We start from the raw sequence: 16,052 nt of genomic DNA on the forward strand, positions 1-16,052 counted from the left end.
AACTTGAACATGGAAGGTCAACATCTGGCTCAGGGGTCATCCTATGCTCTATGCTAATTATTTCCTATTAGTCTCCCTGTGACCTTGGTACAATTCTGTTTCTGAACTTCTTATTCTGTCCTCTACTGCCAGTATGACTTACCCTTTCTTCTCTTTCTTACAAAAGACTAATTTTATAGGCATTTGTTCTTGGTAATAGTGGATCACAATAGTGGCCATGTTCTTCAAATATATCAAGATAGATAGATAGATAGATAGATAGATAGATAGATATCTCATGTTTTCTTTATCCATTCATGCATCAACAGACATTTAAGTTGTCTCCATGTCTTGGCTATTATAAACAATGCTGCACTGAACATAGGATGCATGTATCTTTTTGCATTAATGTTTTTGTTTTCTTTGGATAAATACCCAGAAGTGGAGTTGCTAGGTCATATGGGAGTTCTGTTTTTAATTTTTTGAGGGATCCCCATACAGTTTTGCATAGTGGCTGCACCAGTTTACATTCCCCCCAATAGTGCATGAGGGTTCCCCTTTTTCAACATCCTCATTAACACTTGTTATTTCTTGTCCTTTTGATACTAACCATTCTAATAGGTGGGAGGTGGAATCTCCTTGTGGTTTTGATTTGTATTTTCCTGATGACTAGTGTTGTTGAGCACCTTTCCAGGTACCGGTTGGCCACTGTCTGCTTTCCTTGGAAAAATGTTTATTCAGATCCTTTGCCCACTTTTTAGCTGGATTGTTATATTTTTTGTTATTGAGTTGTATGAGTTTTTTGTATATTTTGGATATTAGTCATCAGATATATGATTTGCAAATATTTCCTCCCATTCTGAAGGTTGCTTTTTCATTATGTTGACGGTTTCCTTCGCCGTGCTGAAGCTTTTGAGTTTGATGCAAGGCCACCTGTTTATTTTTACTTGGAATGCAGTTGGATCCAAAAACTCATTGCCAAGACTGATGTCCCGGAGGTCACCATCTAGTTTTCTTCTAGGAGTTTTATGGTTCCAGGTCTCACATTCAAGTCTTTAATCCACTTTGAATTAATTTTTGTGTCCAGTGTAAGAAATGGTCCATTTCCATTCTTTTGTACATGTCTGTCCAGTTTTCCCAACACTATTTATTGAAGAGACTGTCCTTTCCCCACGGTATAGACTTGGCTCCTTTGGCATCATGTAGTTTTTGTCATTCTTGTCTCTCGTGAATCACAAATTCAGCGCTGCATTTTATGTATGAAGGCTTACATTTTACATTCTAGCCTGAAATAATGTTCTCTCCACTATCCGTCTATGAACATATACTCAAAAAAAAAAAAAGCGAGGTTCTTAAAAACACAATAACACAATTTCAAATTTAAAGAATAAAAATTAGGTGAATAAACACACTTCGTTTTTTACTCTTCCACAATTGCAAGGTTTCATTTTGTAGCCTCAGCAACCCATAAGAAGAAATAATCAGTTTAAATTGGTAGCGGGCATTGGAGAATTCTTCTAATCCAGGAGGCACGGACATGATTTACTTCTAATAGCCTCTGAAGGCCAACTAAATGATCTGTTTCTACTACTGACCTAAATATGTGCGTAGTCTTTAATGGGGAGTGCTTCACTTCGTAAAATCACTTAAAAAAAGATTTTTTTCATTCAGTCTTACAGTCTTCATCATTTCAGGGGATGTGTGAAGATTACATTCTAGAACTTCTGATTTTCACAGAGTTCATTGAAATCTCTGACTCTGTGGCAGGAGTATTCTTCCCCTTCGTGGTATCAACTTCTACTTCCTTTAGTTAATTAAGGGAAATTCTCAACAATATTTTCGTTACTTTTGTCTACTTCTCATGAGGTTCTTCTCATGCTCCATAATATCCAGACCTCGCTTTTGTTCGAGGTGGTTCCTCTGTTGTTTTAATGGAGAACGAATACTGTGAAGGCAAAATCTCTCATATATTTTTTTTCTTGATGGCATCATGAAGGTAAAGAAAAGATGTTTGGGGATCAAGCTGCTAAAGATTCCAACAGACCTGAAGTCAGTGGGAAGGCACGTACTTGGAAGGGCAGCTAAATGCTACTTTCTACAATCTCTCACTTCATGAGATCTTCCAACCGCTTGGACGCAGTTTCCAAGTCGTGACCACTTCTCAGAACAGTTTTCAGAAAGAGGAAGTCTCGATGGTAAAAAATACTTTTCTTTTCAATTGTGCCTACAAAACGTGTGTGACTAAGGCCCAGACACTCTGAATATACATAGTAATTACTCACGAAAGCCGGGGGTATGGTAGACCTTCTTAGCACGAAAGTCCATACGGGAGGTTATATCAGGAGTGACCTGAATTTAAGGGGATGTCCAGAGATTTGGTAAAAGTTAATGTTGGCTGTTTGCAAAAAGGTTTGCTGCTTTGGAGGAACATCGTTTTGTTCTTTACAGTAATGCAACTGAAAAATACTGGGTGCCTGGGTGGCTCAGTCGGTTACGTGTCCAACTCTTGATTTCAGCTCAGGTCATGATCTCGTTGTTTGTGAGACCGAGCCCCGAAATGGGCTCTGTGCTGATAACGTGGAGCTTGCTTGGGATTCTCTCTTCTTCCCTCTCTGCCCCTCCCTGGCTCTCTATCTCTCTCTCTCAAAATAAATAAAAACTTAAAGAAATAAAGAAATAGAATAGCCTCCTTCCCATTCACATCTTTCTTTTTTTTTTTCCTGTATACTCACTGCTACAATGCCATTCTCCTTAGAGTACACCAAATGATCTTTTAAAGAATTAAACTGGATCACATCACACTCTAGGCTAAAATTTCCACAGACTTCTGTTGCAGTGGGAATGAATCCAAGCTCTCTCTTCCAGGGCCCGCCAGGTCCCTTGCCTCGTTCCATGGTTTCACTTCACTATAACCTTTCCACCTCAGTTCCAGCCTCCCCATTCTGCTCAAGAGACCATGCTGGTTCCAAGGTCAGGGCCCCTGCCCTTGCTGTTTCCTCTGGGAATCCTTTCCCAAGACCACAGTGCTGGCAGCTACTGTGCCTTCAGGTCTGAGCTCAGACGCTACCTTCTCTGAACTATTCTGCAGCTCCTTCAAATTCTGCATTTGTGGGTAGAGAGCAGCCCATCCAAGTATCCAACCCTGGAACAGCTGCTGCTGGGGGCATGGGAAATTTGTGCAAATAGTGCCCAAATCTAAACCACGTGTCCACATAGGGGTGCCTGGGCTGCTCAGTCAGTTGAGTGTCTGACTTTGGCTCAGGTCATGATCTTGTGGGTCATGAGTTGGAGCCCCATGTCAGGCTCTGTGCTGACGGCTCAGAGCCTGGAGCCTGCTTCAGATTCTGTGTCTCCCTCTCTCTGCCCCTACCCCACTCACACACTGTCTCTCTCTCTCTCTCAAAAATAAACATAAAAAAAAAAAAAACACATGCCCAGTAAAAACTTAGACGCAACAAGTACCTTCTCGATGCCTTCACTTGAGGGAAGTGTTAATAACTTCGCTATTGATTGTTGTGTTTTTCTGGATTATTTGCATTATTTTAGTTAGATGAACCAATGTGTTAGGAGCTTCCAATTCATTGCAGTTCTTTGAATTCGAGCAACTCCAATCCCTTCCATGAATATTATATTTCTTTTCTTTCTTTTTTAAAGGAATGCTGTCTTTCAAAATTTGCCATTCACTTACTTTACTTATTCAATAAGTCATTATTACACACTTACCAGAGGCCAGGCATCCTCCTCCCTTGTAGGGGATTCTGCAAGGAAAAGTCCCTGCCCTTTGGGGATTTTTGCTTTAGTGGGGGACACAGACACTGAATAAATGACTACTTTAGTTCAGGTAGTAGGTCAGGCAAGCTTGTCTGTGAAGGTGACGTTTGAACAGGTACAGAACAAAGACACCTTCTCCCAAAGACTTTACTTAGTCCAGAAGAAAAAAAAAGCTGTTAATTTTTCCCTTTTTGCTGTTCTTAGACATGTAACATTTCTGCAGAGGTTGTCTACTTTCATGACTCTTGGTATCCCAGCATGGAAATACATGAAGCCAGTGGCAAATCTGAATGCTAAATACAGAATATCCTCAGAAACATGTTTTGGTCCACACTGTTCTTTTCCAGTCCTGTTGTATCTGCTCTATTGAAATAACAGCTCACAAAAGAGTGATAGAGTAACACTTCAAGAATTTGTTCAGGGACACCTGGGTGGTTCAGTTTGTTGAGCATCCGACTTCGGCTCAGGTCATGACATCGTGGTTTGTGAGTTCAAGCCCCACATCGGGCTTGCTGCTGTCATGGCAGAGCCCGCTTCGGATTCTCTGTCCCTCTCTCTCTGCCCCTCTCCAACTTGTACTCTCCCCAAAATAAATATATATTGAAAAAAAAGACTTTGTTAGAAAATTAAATAAGAATACATTTGTATCTTACAATCAACTCTGTTCATATACAACAAAATGTACATTGTTGACCAAAATGCTGTATCATGACTCCTATTTTTAAATTTTGTAAAATAGACCTTGACACTAGTTAATGTGCATGTATTCATGAACAACTGTAGAACTTAAACTGAGAACGTATTTTATACATGGAAAAACCCATTTACATATGACAGGTTCTTACCGGGGTAACTGTCGGAAATCTCCAGAATATTGTTCATATTTGTAGTTTACCACATACCATTGGGAGCTATAAAATTTACAAGCCTAAAAGAAAAAAAAATGACAATTAAAAATTATCATTAAAAAAAATTAGCTGTCCTGGCAAAAAGCACAGCGAATACACTTCATGTCATCTCTGGGGTAGTGTTAACAGGGAGCTATATTAGTGATTTTAAGGTAGAGAAGGGGCTGGGTGATGATAATCATTTCATATTTTCTAGTGAAATGGAAATCTAACCTTTCCCAGACTCTTGGAGGAGGAACCATTTAACATATTTATTCTATTTTACGCCATCAAGGAAAGTCTAATTTAATCAGCCCATGAATCATACCATATTCATTACTAACCTCAAGTACAGTCACGTTTTAGTTTTCCTTAGCAACTTTCCATTATTTGACAGCTCTTACTGGTAGAAGATATTATTTCTGTGTAATCTTTTCATTGTAACTTTAGCCCATTTCTTCTTGTCCTCGCATCAGTAACTTATCTCTTCCCCTCTATGTCAGCTGGACTGTCAATTTGAAATCAGTTTTTCAGTTTTACCTCAATGCCTTCTAAGGGTTAGCCTTCTCCATGATTACTCACTGATTTTTATAGATAGGTAGGAATAAAACATGACAAGCGACTTTTTGAAAAACAAAGTTAAGAGTATAACTATCTTACAGTAGTACATAATGGCTGATCTTGCAATGCTGATTGATGGCAAATATTTCCCAAATGCCAACCATGGACCTGGCAGTGGTAGACCACACAGTGGTAATGGGGATTTCACTAGGTGGCTCTTAAGATTTCTTTCTTTCTTTCTTTCTTTCTTTCTTTCTTTCTTTCTTTCTTTCTTCCTTTCTTTCTTTCTTATCTATTTTCAAGAGAGAGAAAGAGAGAGAGAGAATAAGCAGGGGACAGGCAAAGAACCAGGGGGACAGAGGGTCTGAAGGGGTTCCGTGGTGCTAACAGCAGAGAGCCTGATGCGGGGCTTGAACTCAGGAACCGCAAGATCATGACCTGAGCTGAAGTCGGTCGCTTCACTAACTGAGCCACCCAGGCGCTCCTCAGATTCCTTTTGATCTTAAAATTACAGGACCCTGGGGATAAAGCATCTGGCATGAGGATTATAAGATCTCGTCCTCTACGGTGAAGAAAACGAGGATCAATGAGCTTCCCACAAGGTGAGAAATAACGACCTGTGGCTGTCTGGAACCGGGAAGGAGACAGGCAAGGAAAGCAGTGGGAGAAGAGTCACTTGGGGTGTGGAAGCGCCAGGAGCAAAGGAAACGCTGCCACTGTCTTTGCAGAAGAGAAAGTGAACAGAACGTGGGAGGGAATGGCCCAAGGGCACTCCAGAAAGGTTGGTGGGGAGCCCTGGGTGCGGGCACCTGGCTCAAGATGCAGGGGTCCCCTGCGTGGCTCAGTTGGTTAAGCATCTGATGTTGGCTCACGGTTCATGGGTTCAAGACCCATGTTGGGCTCTGTGCTAACAGCTCAGAGCCTGGAGCCTGCTTCGGATTCTCTGTCTTCCCCTGTCTCTGCCTCTCCCCACCTCTCAAAAATAAAAAATTGACATTAAAATTAAAAAAAAAAAAGTGCAGGGAAAGGCAGGGAGAAGGGAGAGTGGTTGGGTACCCTCGGCTGCTCTGGATTTCTCTAACCTTGAACTTTCTTGGCACCATGACTCTATTTGTTCAGGACAGCACCCACACACAAGCTGGGGACTGAGGCTGAAAAGCACGTGAGCCTGGGACCAAGATGGGAGGAGGAGGATGTTGGCAGAGAACAGTGGAGAAAACCAGCAACTAGAGAAAACCAGCTGGAGAAAACCAGTAGTGGAGAAAACCAGCAACCAAATGAACATGGATAAAGGCAAAGGGAATTCAGGAGAGCGGGGTGGGCTGTGGATGGAGAAGAGGAACGGGGACCACACTGAATATTTAACTAAACTGCAACGAAAATGAATATTTTCCTAAAATGAAATTCCCAAACCAATTCTGCAAATCCCATGTTTCTGGAAATAAGAAGAGAACCAAGCCCTACTGTGCTCCTTGGATGAAAAGTTCCATCTTCACTTTTTTAAAAAAATATTTATTTATATTTGAGAGAGAGAGAGAGAGAGAGAGAGAGAGAGAGAGAGAGAGAGTCCCAAGCAGGCTCCACACTGTCACCACAGAGCCTGATGCAGGGCTGGATCTTATGAACTGCAAGATCATGACCTGAACCGAAATCAAGAGTCAGACGCTTAACTGACTGAGCACCCAGGTGCCCCCCAAAATGAGTATTTTAATAAAAATAAGTCTTTTATGAAAAATGAGAAGTTAAAAAAACCATGAATGTGTTCAGAGTATTTCTCCCCCTAGTCTGACCCAGTTTGGATTATTTTCTTAGGACAGAATACTCAAAGTATTTTAAAGATTCTTGGCAAAAAAAATCGCCAAACCAATACATATTTGTTACAAGAAAAAGGCAAATAGAGGGAACAGCACTGAACCAGGAGCTACACTGTTTTATTCTTGTTCTGGAACGAACCCATTATTACTGATTTCCCACATGTTTTTGGTCAAACCATTTCACTGATTAGGATCTCAGATTTAGTTAGTGAATAACCAGGATATTAGATTGGATTAGAAGTTTCTGTCCCATAATATCTCTGTCTACTCCCCCTACTCTGGAAGTTTAAATGGCACAAAGATGCACTGATTGACTCACTACCCTTTCTTGCTAGGGATAGTATCTATGTTTAGACATGATAAGCACGTATACTTCATGCATATTTCACGTGATACTCAAAATATGCCAAAGGCTTTACCGAATCTGAGATATGTATATCCTGAATTTCACAGAATGAGTGTAATGCTTTCTCATATTAGTATAGTCTAGCAAAGAACTACCTCTTTTTTGCTTTGGAGTGGCAAGTGCCTGTCAGATACCGCACTACAAGGTGCTTTACATATGATTTTAACAAGCACTCGATGAGATTTTATTGTTCCATTTTTATAAATCACAATGGCAAGGAGAGGCTCAGATCTTTGCCATAGAAGTAGGACTTCAAACTGGATTTGTCTAACTCTAAAAGTCCCTTCAGCTAATTTATGAGTTGTTTGATGATTGTAGACTTTTTTTTTTTTTCTTTTAAGCACATCTGGACCATCATTCCAAATGTCTGTATGGTGTCTGGGAATCAGACAGACCTGGTTTTGAATTTTGGTGTTAGCTGTGGGATTTCAATGAAGTAACTTAATTAACTCTAAATGTCTCTATCTGTCTAAATACTACTAACTTCAACAGGATCTAATAAGGTACTTCCTATAAAACACCTAACAAAGGGTGAGTGCTTAATAAACACTTGCTTTAAAAATCATCAGTTTTGGGGGCACCTGGGTGGCTCAACTCGTTGAGCACCCAACTTCGGATCAGGTCATAAGCCTGCATTAGGCTCGTTGCCCCTCCGGATCTTCTGTCTCCTTTCTCTCTGTCCCTTTCCTGCTCAGGGGCGGTGGGGGGGGGGGAGGGGAGGGGATGGGAGGAATACACACAAACACTCTCTCTCTCTCTCTCTCTCTCTCAAAAATTAATAAACATTAAAAAGGTAAGTTTTCCCAACATGTTTGATTCAATGTATAATTCACATTCACAATAGTTGATAACAACAACCAGTTTTTCTTGATTTATGAAAGCACAGTGTTTTGGAGAGATTTTTAGCTCTATCAGAGAGGTTTGCTTTAATCCAATTCCTTCTGAATTTATTTAGTATGTTTCACATATCTGGTGGAGGTGGGTAGCTGAGGATTGGGGTGGAGTAGTTGACCCTTAAAAATCCAGCTAGATCCAGGGGCGCCTGGGTGGCACAGTCGGTTAAGCGTCTGACTTCAGCCAGGTCACGATCTCGCGGTCCGTGAGTTCGAGCCCCGCGTCAGGCTCTGGGCTGATGGCTCGGAGCCTGGAGCCTGTTTCCGATTCTGTGTCTCCCTCTCTCTCTGCCCCTCCCCCGTTCATGCTCTGTCTCTCTCTGTCCCAAAAATAAATAAAAAACGTTGAAAAAAAAATTAAAAAAAAATCCAGCTAGATCTGTGATCTCTTGGACTCTATGAAAGCTAGTGCATTTTACAAACACATAAATGTTTCTCCTACAGAGTAATGGCATTTGGGAAATGTTACGCATAGAAAATTATTCTCTATTCTTTGTTCCAGCCCACAGAGTCCCTCTCATTAAGAACTATTTTAATTATGACTACAACTCCTCTTTGTCTGAACACCAAGCTGAAATGACCTGTCGCAAACTCAAAGTCACAGGTCCCATCCGTGCCTGTCACAGTAAGGCACCGGTTCCATTTTCTCCTTACTAACTACCTAGCCCACAGCACTGCTTTCAAAATACCGACTCCTATCCTCTTTACAGTGGAAGCTGCCACCAGCTACTTCAAAGGTGAAGACCGCAAAATCCAGCAAAAATCTGCCGAGTTGGCTAATTTTTCCAAACAGCAATGCCCCAATTCACATTTTATTAATTTACTATCTCTGCTCGTTCAGCTTTTATGTTTGCTATCTCTGCTGTTGTTTAGACACAAAAAAAGCTGAGCAAGGTCAACACGCTCCAAGGCTTTTAGACTACTAGGACAGTGCTTCCTAAACGGCATCGTGTCTGTTAGTTACTAGGGATTGTTAATTAAAATGCAGATTCCTGGGTCCCACATGAGATCCGCTGACTCAGAAGCTCTGTCGGGGCCCTCAAATCCACCATTCTACTGGAGTGACAATGTGGTCCTTGTCCTGTCTGCCCGTGGACTGGAAGCATCGGGTGGGTCCTGACTTCACACAGTGGGCTCTGAAAATCGACATTACTCTCTAGCTGAAAGGGCATATATCAACTGCAGCATGTAAACCCCATTTACAGTGGGCATTCAATATTTATGCGAATGAATGTATTTCCTATATCCTTTTTCTTTTGGCAATAACTAAACATGACCCTATGAAAGTTCTAGGAATCTAAATACTTTAGAAAAGGTTAAGCAACTGCACAAGGCACCCTAAAATAATATAAAGAAAATATTTCATCTTTTTCCTTTCCCCCTTTCTCTTTAGAGAATCACCAGAATCAATTCAAATTATGTTACTTACCTCAAATAGCAATTTGGGTTTGGCAATGTAATCTGTCCTTCTCTTAAAAGGGCTGATTATTAGATTCTGGCTACAGAGTAATAAGCAGGTAATAAATGGCTTTTCAGATGAAAATTCTTTTTTTTTTTTTTTTTTGTGGGCATAGAGGTTTATTTAATTACAGGACTAGTTTCTTGCCAAAAAGACGTATGCAACCACAAAAGGCGTTCATGGTGGCCCTTAGTCACCACTGGGGTGAATTCTGTGTTTGTAACATGATGGTGGTAATTTCACATTCATGCCAGACTTTATTAAGTTTAGAAGTAATTATGCCTATCGGACGAATGTTGGAAATGCAGCATCATGAAATTAAGTGAATTTAGGCAAATTATGTATTGAAAAGATGGCTGGATAACTTCTCATCCACACCGAGACACTACAATGCGAAAGAAGATGTTAGTAGCCAGGCCGGCAGGTAGAACATGAGGTGATCCCTGCAGGACACAGGTTCACTCACCATGTTGACATTTTAGAGAAACAGGGAAAAGCCACTGAAAATGGTTTTTTGTTTAATTGGATTACATTTATGTATTCCTTTCAAATGAAATAATTATTTTTTGTAGTATCAAAATAAGGTGAACGCAGTGAGTTTTTACAACGTGTACTATACTCTTGGTAAAGGAAACAAATGTTTGGACGAAATAAGCGACGTAAATACAGATATTACTCAGTTTCAGAAATCACGGTACCATCTAATTTAATCGAGTTTGGGTCTGAGCTTTCAAACTATTGCTTCATATGAGACAGTGTTACCATGTCTATAAATGTGCATGTACCATGTAAAACAGAATGCCCTGTGAAATGCCAACCATAAATGAGAATCGTTTTTCAACTATTTTATTACGTTGAATGATAGAGCAGCCTCAAGTAATCCAAACTGAAAGTGAATCAAAATATTTGGCTTTTTTTTTTTTTAAGCTGTGCTGTATTAAGGTAGTTGAGCAAACTGTAAAATTAGACTTTCGTAAATCACACCTGTGCCTGACCCAGGACCATACATTCAAATTTCCCAGCTGGATCTCAGAAGTAATTTGTCAAGACATGAAAAATGGATGGTACTGAAAACCTTGGTTATATTATGATTGAAACATTCTTCCCATGTAAGGCATAAAATCTGGGTTGTAATTCAATGCCATTGAAATTTTTAGGTTCAAACTTCAAATGGGCTCTTTCTAAACGTTTTTTATATGCCAGGGTTTTGGGCTCGTCCTTTTGTGTTTTCATCCACTTACCACCAGACATCATAGGATGATTTTTATTATGCAGAAGAGGAAGCCAATTTAGAACTGGAACAGTTTTGCATATTTGGAAGCAAGACTATTATTCTAGGGATTTTGGTGGCTAGACCATAAATTTCTTCAAGGTCGTTAATGTGAAACTCAAAACTATTTTTGAGTTTCTATTAGATTGAGTTTTCTATTGAGTTTTCTATTAGATTTTATCCTAATGGCACTAAAAACTAAATGCATTTGAATTTACCTTGTTTTTTTTTATTTAAAAAAATTTTTTTAATGTTTTTATTTATATTTGAGACAGACAGAGACAGAGCATGAGCAGGGGCGAGAGGGGGAGACATAGAATCCAAAACAGGCGCCAGGCTCTGAGCCATCAGCACAGAGCCCGATGTGGGGCTCGAACTCACGGAGGTGTGAGATCATGACCTGAGCTGAAGTCTGACGCTCAACCGACTGAGCCACCCAGGCGGCCCATTACCTTTTTTTTTTTTTTTTTTTTATGTTTATTTACTTATTTTGAGAGAGACAGACAATGTGAGTGAGGGAGGGCAGAGAGCTAGGAGACAGAGAATCCCAAGCAGGCTCCACCCTGCCAGTGCAGAGCCTAAGGCAGGGCTCCAACCTAGGAAGCGTGAGATCATGACCTGAACCGAAACCAAGAATTGGATGCTTAACCGACTGAGCCATCCAGCAACCGCCCCCCCCCCATTGGTTTTTGTATGTTTATTATCTTTAGTGTTATACATTTAGTGTAAAAATAAAATGGGTGATCCATTTTTCTTCTGGCCATGATAGAAACAAAATTACCACACATAAGTAAGATTAGTTACAATAGAGGACAATAACAAATTTTGATGTGATTTTTCCATTAGTTGAAGTCGCAAAATAAATATAGCTTAACTTACAAGCTTACTTTTAAAAAGTACACACAAAATTGGAGTCCCTTAGCCTCCAACAAAGCCTTATTAGTGAATTAAGAGCCTTAGTCTCCAAAACGGAAACAAAATTTTTTCTATTCACACTTATTTTATTCAGAAAGGATAATGGTTTTTTTCTAATCTAGAGAGATTCATTTATTTATTTTTATTTAAAAATTTTTTTCTAGGTTTTACTTATTTAAGTACTCTCTACACTCAGTGTGGGGCTCAAACTCACGATCCCGAGGTCGAATCACATGCTCTTTCGACTGAACCAGCCAGGCACCCTGGAGAGATTTTTTTAAGTTTTTTTCCCCAATAGCTTTCAGTAATTTAAAATGTGCATGTGGCTCTGATGTTATATCATAGGAGTTGGTTCTAAAGTGAGGGAAATCTTGCTTACTGTTGTGCTCTGGTATAAAGTTAATGCATGCATGAGAATCATTCATCTGCTGCCCAACGATTCAGAATCAGAAAATAGCATTCATTTTTACTTAATTTATACATTCAAAAAAAAAACACCAAAGCCCCAAATCATTTATTAAAAACACTTATTCTTACTTCTGGGTAAGTTTGAGGGCACATTATTCCACATATGAGAGTCACACAATTTGTGCAAAGTACAAAGGCGTTTTGACTAAAAGAATGGTTTCTTTATCCGTGCACATAATATGTAGTTCAAAATTAAACACGAAGCACATGAAATTATTTTAACCATAAAAGAGAAGTGGAATTCCCTATTTTCGGGAGACAGGATATATTTCATTCTAGTTAGATATGTTTCTTTTAGTTAATAAAAATGGGCAGCATGAAATACATGTTAAGTCACAGCCAAGCCTCCTCGCCCCATAATTTTCTTTGCTACGTCCGGGATCCAAATTGTCTAACATGTTCTTTTTTTTTTTTATTTAAAAAAAAATTTTTTTTAACGTTTTATTTATTTTTGAGACAGGGAGAGACAGAGCATGAACGGGGGAGGGTCAGAGAGAGAGGGAGACACAGAATCTGAAACAGGCTCCAGGATCTGAGCTGTCAGCACAGAGCCCCACAGGGCTTGAACTCACGGACAGTGAGATCGTGACCTGAGCCGAAGTTGGACGCTTAACCGACTGAGCCACCCAGGTGCCCCATGTTCTTTACTTCGCAACATGATGCGGCTTTTACCTTGAAGATTTATAATTTTCTCTTGAATTAGCTGAATGCTATCTTTCTGGACCCAAATGGTGGAGAAGAAGAGGAAGAGGAAGAAACTTCTCTTTCAATATTATGCTCATTTGATCATATTGTTTCTTATGTTTACAAAATTGTCCTTAACAAATTCAGCAATATTTTAGTATACAGTGTAACAGCTCGCCGAACTATTTTTAACTTCAGCAGCATGGAGTACTTGGAAGGGTTGCCATCCTTTTATTGGGTTTACTCTCAAAATGCCTTGTAGATAAAGAGACAACAATGTACTGATAAGACAGTACAATTGTCTGATAAGATAACACACCTTTTCAGGGTTTAACCTGCTGTACTCAGGTTGTCCTCAGTCTCTGAAACTATCCTGTTAACGAACTACCAATGAGTCTGAATACCCAAATCCAGCAGACTCTTCCTTATGTGACACTGTTTTGGCATTTCATGCCATGGATTTGTACTTGCTAAGGACTCTTCTTTAATTCTCAGAAATCAGTTTCTTCTTGTTTTCTGCATCTCTCTTTCATTTCCACTGCCGAAGCAGGACCCGCTTTACCAGCCCCTTAAGCAGGAATGTAGCCCAAGGACTCACGTCCCAGCTCTAGCCAGGTCCCTGTGGCATTTCTGGGTAACCTCTTCCAGGCTTAAAGCCTCACCTTTCAAATTCAGAGCAGCTGCCCATCCCTTCCTCCTGTGTGGACACCTACCTACCTCACTCCTTCTTGGGCATCTCTCGTCTCGATATACATGTTGGCCAGTGGCATTCTCTTCCTTGTTTCATCCATCCCTGCTTGAGCAATCTTTACTTGCTTCTGGCTGTCTTATTTAAATTATGGGCAAAACTGGGGCGCCTGGGTGGCGCAGTCGGTTGAGCGTCCGACTTCAGCCAGGTCACGATCTCGCGGTCCGTGAGTTCGAGCCCCGCGTCGGGCTCTGGGCTGATGGCTCGGAGCCTGGAGCTTGTTTCCGATTCTGTGTCTCCCTCTCTCTCTGCCCCTCCCCCGTTCATGCTCTGTCTCTCTCTGTCCCAAAAATAAATAAATGTTGAAAAAAAAAATTTAAATTATGGGCAAAACTATCTAGCTACGAGCCCAAGCCAGATATGTGGGAGTAGTCCCCAACCTATTCCTCTCCCTTGCTCCTTTTCAGTCACCAACTTCTGCCAATGTCACATCTTTCATAGCCCTTTACTGTCACCATAATCATGCTGCTGTATGTTAGTGTAGGTCTTTAACCCAGCTGGCCTATTAAAATAGTCTTCTATGTGTCCAACTTCCCTTCAGTCTTATTCATCCCCCTCAAGCAAATCAATCCAGTCTCTTGTCTGCCTTTAGCTATTTTTTTTTCCTAACAGGTGAACCTGACTTTGTTTTTCTATTTTATAGTAGTACTCCTGAGTTACGTATTAGATTGTGTTGCAAAATTCTGACCAGTGGTCTCTTAAATTTTGGCCTGGTGGTGAGCTTTTTTTTTTTTTTAATTGTTTTAGTTTTTTTTTTTTTTCATTTATTTATTTTGAGAAAGAGAGAGAGAAAGTGTGTGCGTGCGTGCGTGTGAGCTGGTGAGGGGCAGTCAGAGAGGAAGAAAGAGAACCTCGAGCAGGCTGCACAGTGTCAGCGCAGAGCCCGATGCAGGGCTCGATCCCATGAATGGTGAGATCATGACCGGAGCGGAAATCAAGAATCAGACACTTAACGCTAACGGAGGGAGGCACCCAGGTGCCCCTGGTGTTCCTCGAAGGCAAGGACTGTGTTACATCCATTTGGTTATCAACAACTTAGTAAGTGATAAATGTTGTTGAATAATAAATCCAGTCCAATCTTTCAGGCAGCGGGACAAGACCCTTCTCTGAATCACATTTTGTATGTGATCCAGAGTAACAGCATAAATCAGTGGGAGAAGAATTTTCTATGTGAACAATTTAGCCCTTTGTAAACAGAGGGTAATTAGCTCCACCCAAATGAAGTGAGAGCAGTTTCCGTGGACATCTAAAGCAGTAGCTTTAAGCCAGTTCACATTTACTTCTTGGACCAGAGAAAAAAATAATCCAGTAATTAGGTAAGGGGTTGAGACGAGAAATTTAAGGGCTGAAAAATGGCATTTCTCTGAACTTTATGAGCAGTATTATTTACGACAAACTTTGAAATTAACCTTGTGTATACTTGTAATTTGCTACATGGAAACCACATTTGGGGTTGTGGCCCAGCATTGCAAGAGGTTTACACTCAGAAAAGAGGTAGACATTTTGGATTCTAATGGTAAAAGCTTTATCCATGAAAAGAAAGAAACAATTTATTTCATACTTTGGGAGCTTTAATATTCTTTCTCTTCATCACTGTCTGCTTTAATGAAATGCATGTCAAGGTTCACCTAATAGATTCTGTTTTACTTGAGCTGTATTGTGCCCCTAGTTTCTGATGATCTCCTTCTATCAGATTTATATCAGCATTTCTCAAAGATATGTTTCCAGATACATGGGGAAAACGGACAGAATTTCTCCATGGTCAAATAAATATGGGAAATATTATATGCCCTATTCCCTTCTAAGACAGTCTCCGTGGGTATTAGCAAGTTAACGACTGAGCGTGTGTGTATGTGTGTGTGTTTGTGTCCCGTGGACGTCCTGTAGACCTGGCTGTCTGCAGAACATTCTCTGCCCATGTGAAACTGGCATCTGCTCTGATCTCAACCATTTGTTCTGCTGATTTTTAGGGTAGATTTCCTATGAAAGCCTAGAGATTTCTACATTTATTGTCTGTGTTAAGTCTGATTTGTATTTCCTGTTCAGTCCTGGGTTCTATTTCATTATTTTTTTTTTTACCTAGAGAACTCCACAATTTCTAGTCTAGAACCCCTGTTTAAGATCTAAACTTTTCCTTGCCCTAATAACCTAATACTGTCTGGATGAGAATAGTACACAATCAGCGTGTGTGTGTGTG

General features: G+C 40.3%; 1 protein-coding gene across 11 annotated transcripts in view; it reads right to left on the bottom strand.

The window, feature by feature from the left end:
- DOCK10 (dedicator of cytokinesis 10) overlaps nt 1-16,052 on the bottom strand; it is a 273,034-nt gene that overhangs the window by 118,979 nt on the left and 138,003 nt on the right. For all 11 annotated transcript variants that reach the window (XM_043578002.1, XM_043578000.1, XM_043577997.1 and 8 more), the window contains exon 4: nt 4,596-4,678. In XM_043578002.1, the coding sequence (XP_043433937.1) occupies nt 4,596-4,678 (83 nt within the window). The remainder of the gene's footprint in view (nt 1-4,595; nt 4,679-16,052) is intronic.

The sequence above is a fragment of the Prionailurus bengalensis genome, chromosome C1, assembly GCF_016509475.1.
Source record: "Prionailurus bengalensis isolate Pbe53 chromosome C1, Fcat_Pben_1.1_paternal_pri, whole genome shotgun sequence".
Lineage (NCBI taxonomy): Eukaryota > Metazoa > Chordata > Mammalia > Carnivora > Felidae > Prionailurus > Prionailurus bengalensis.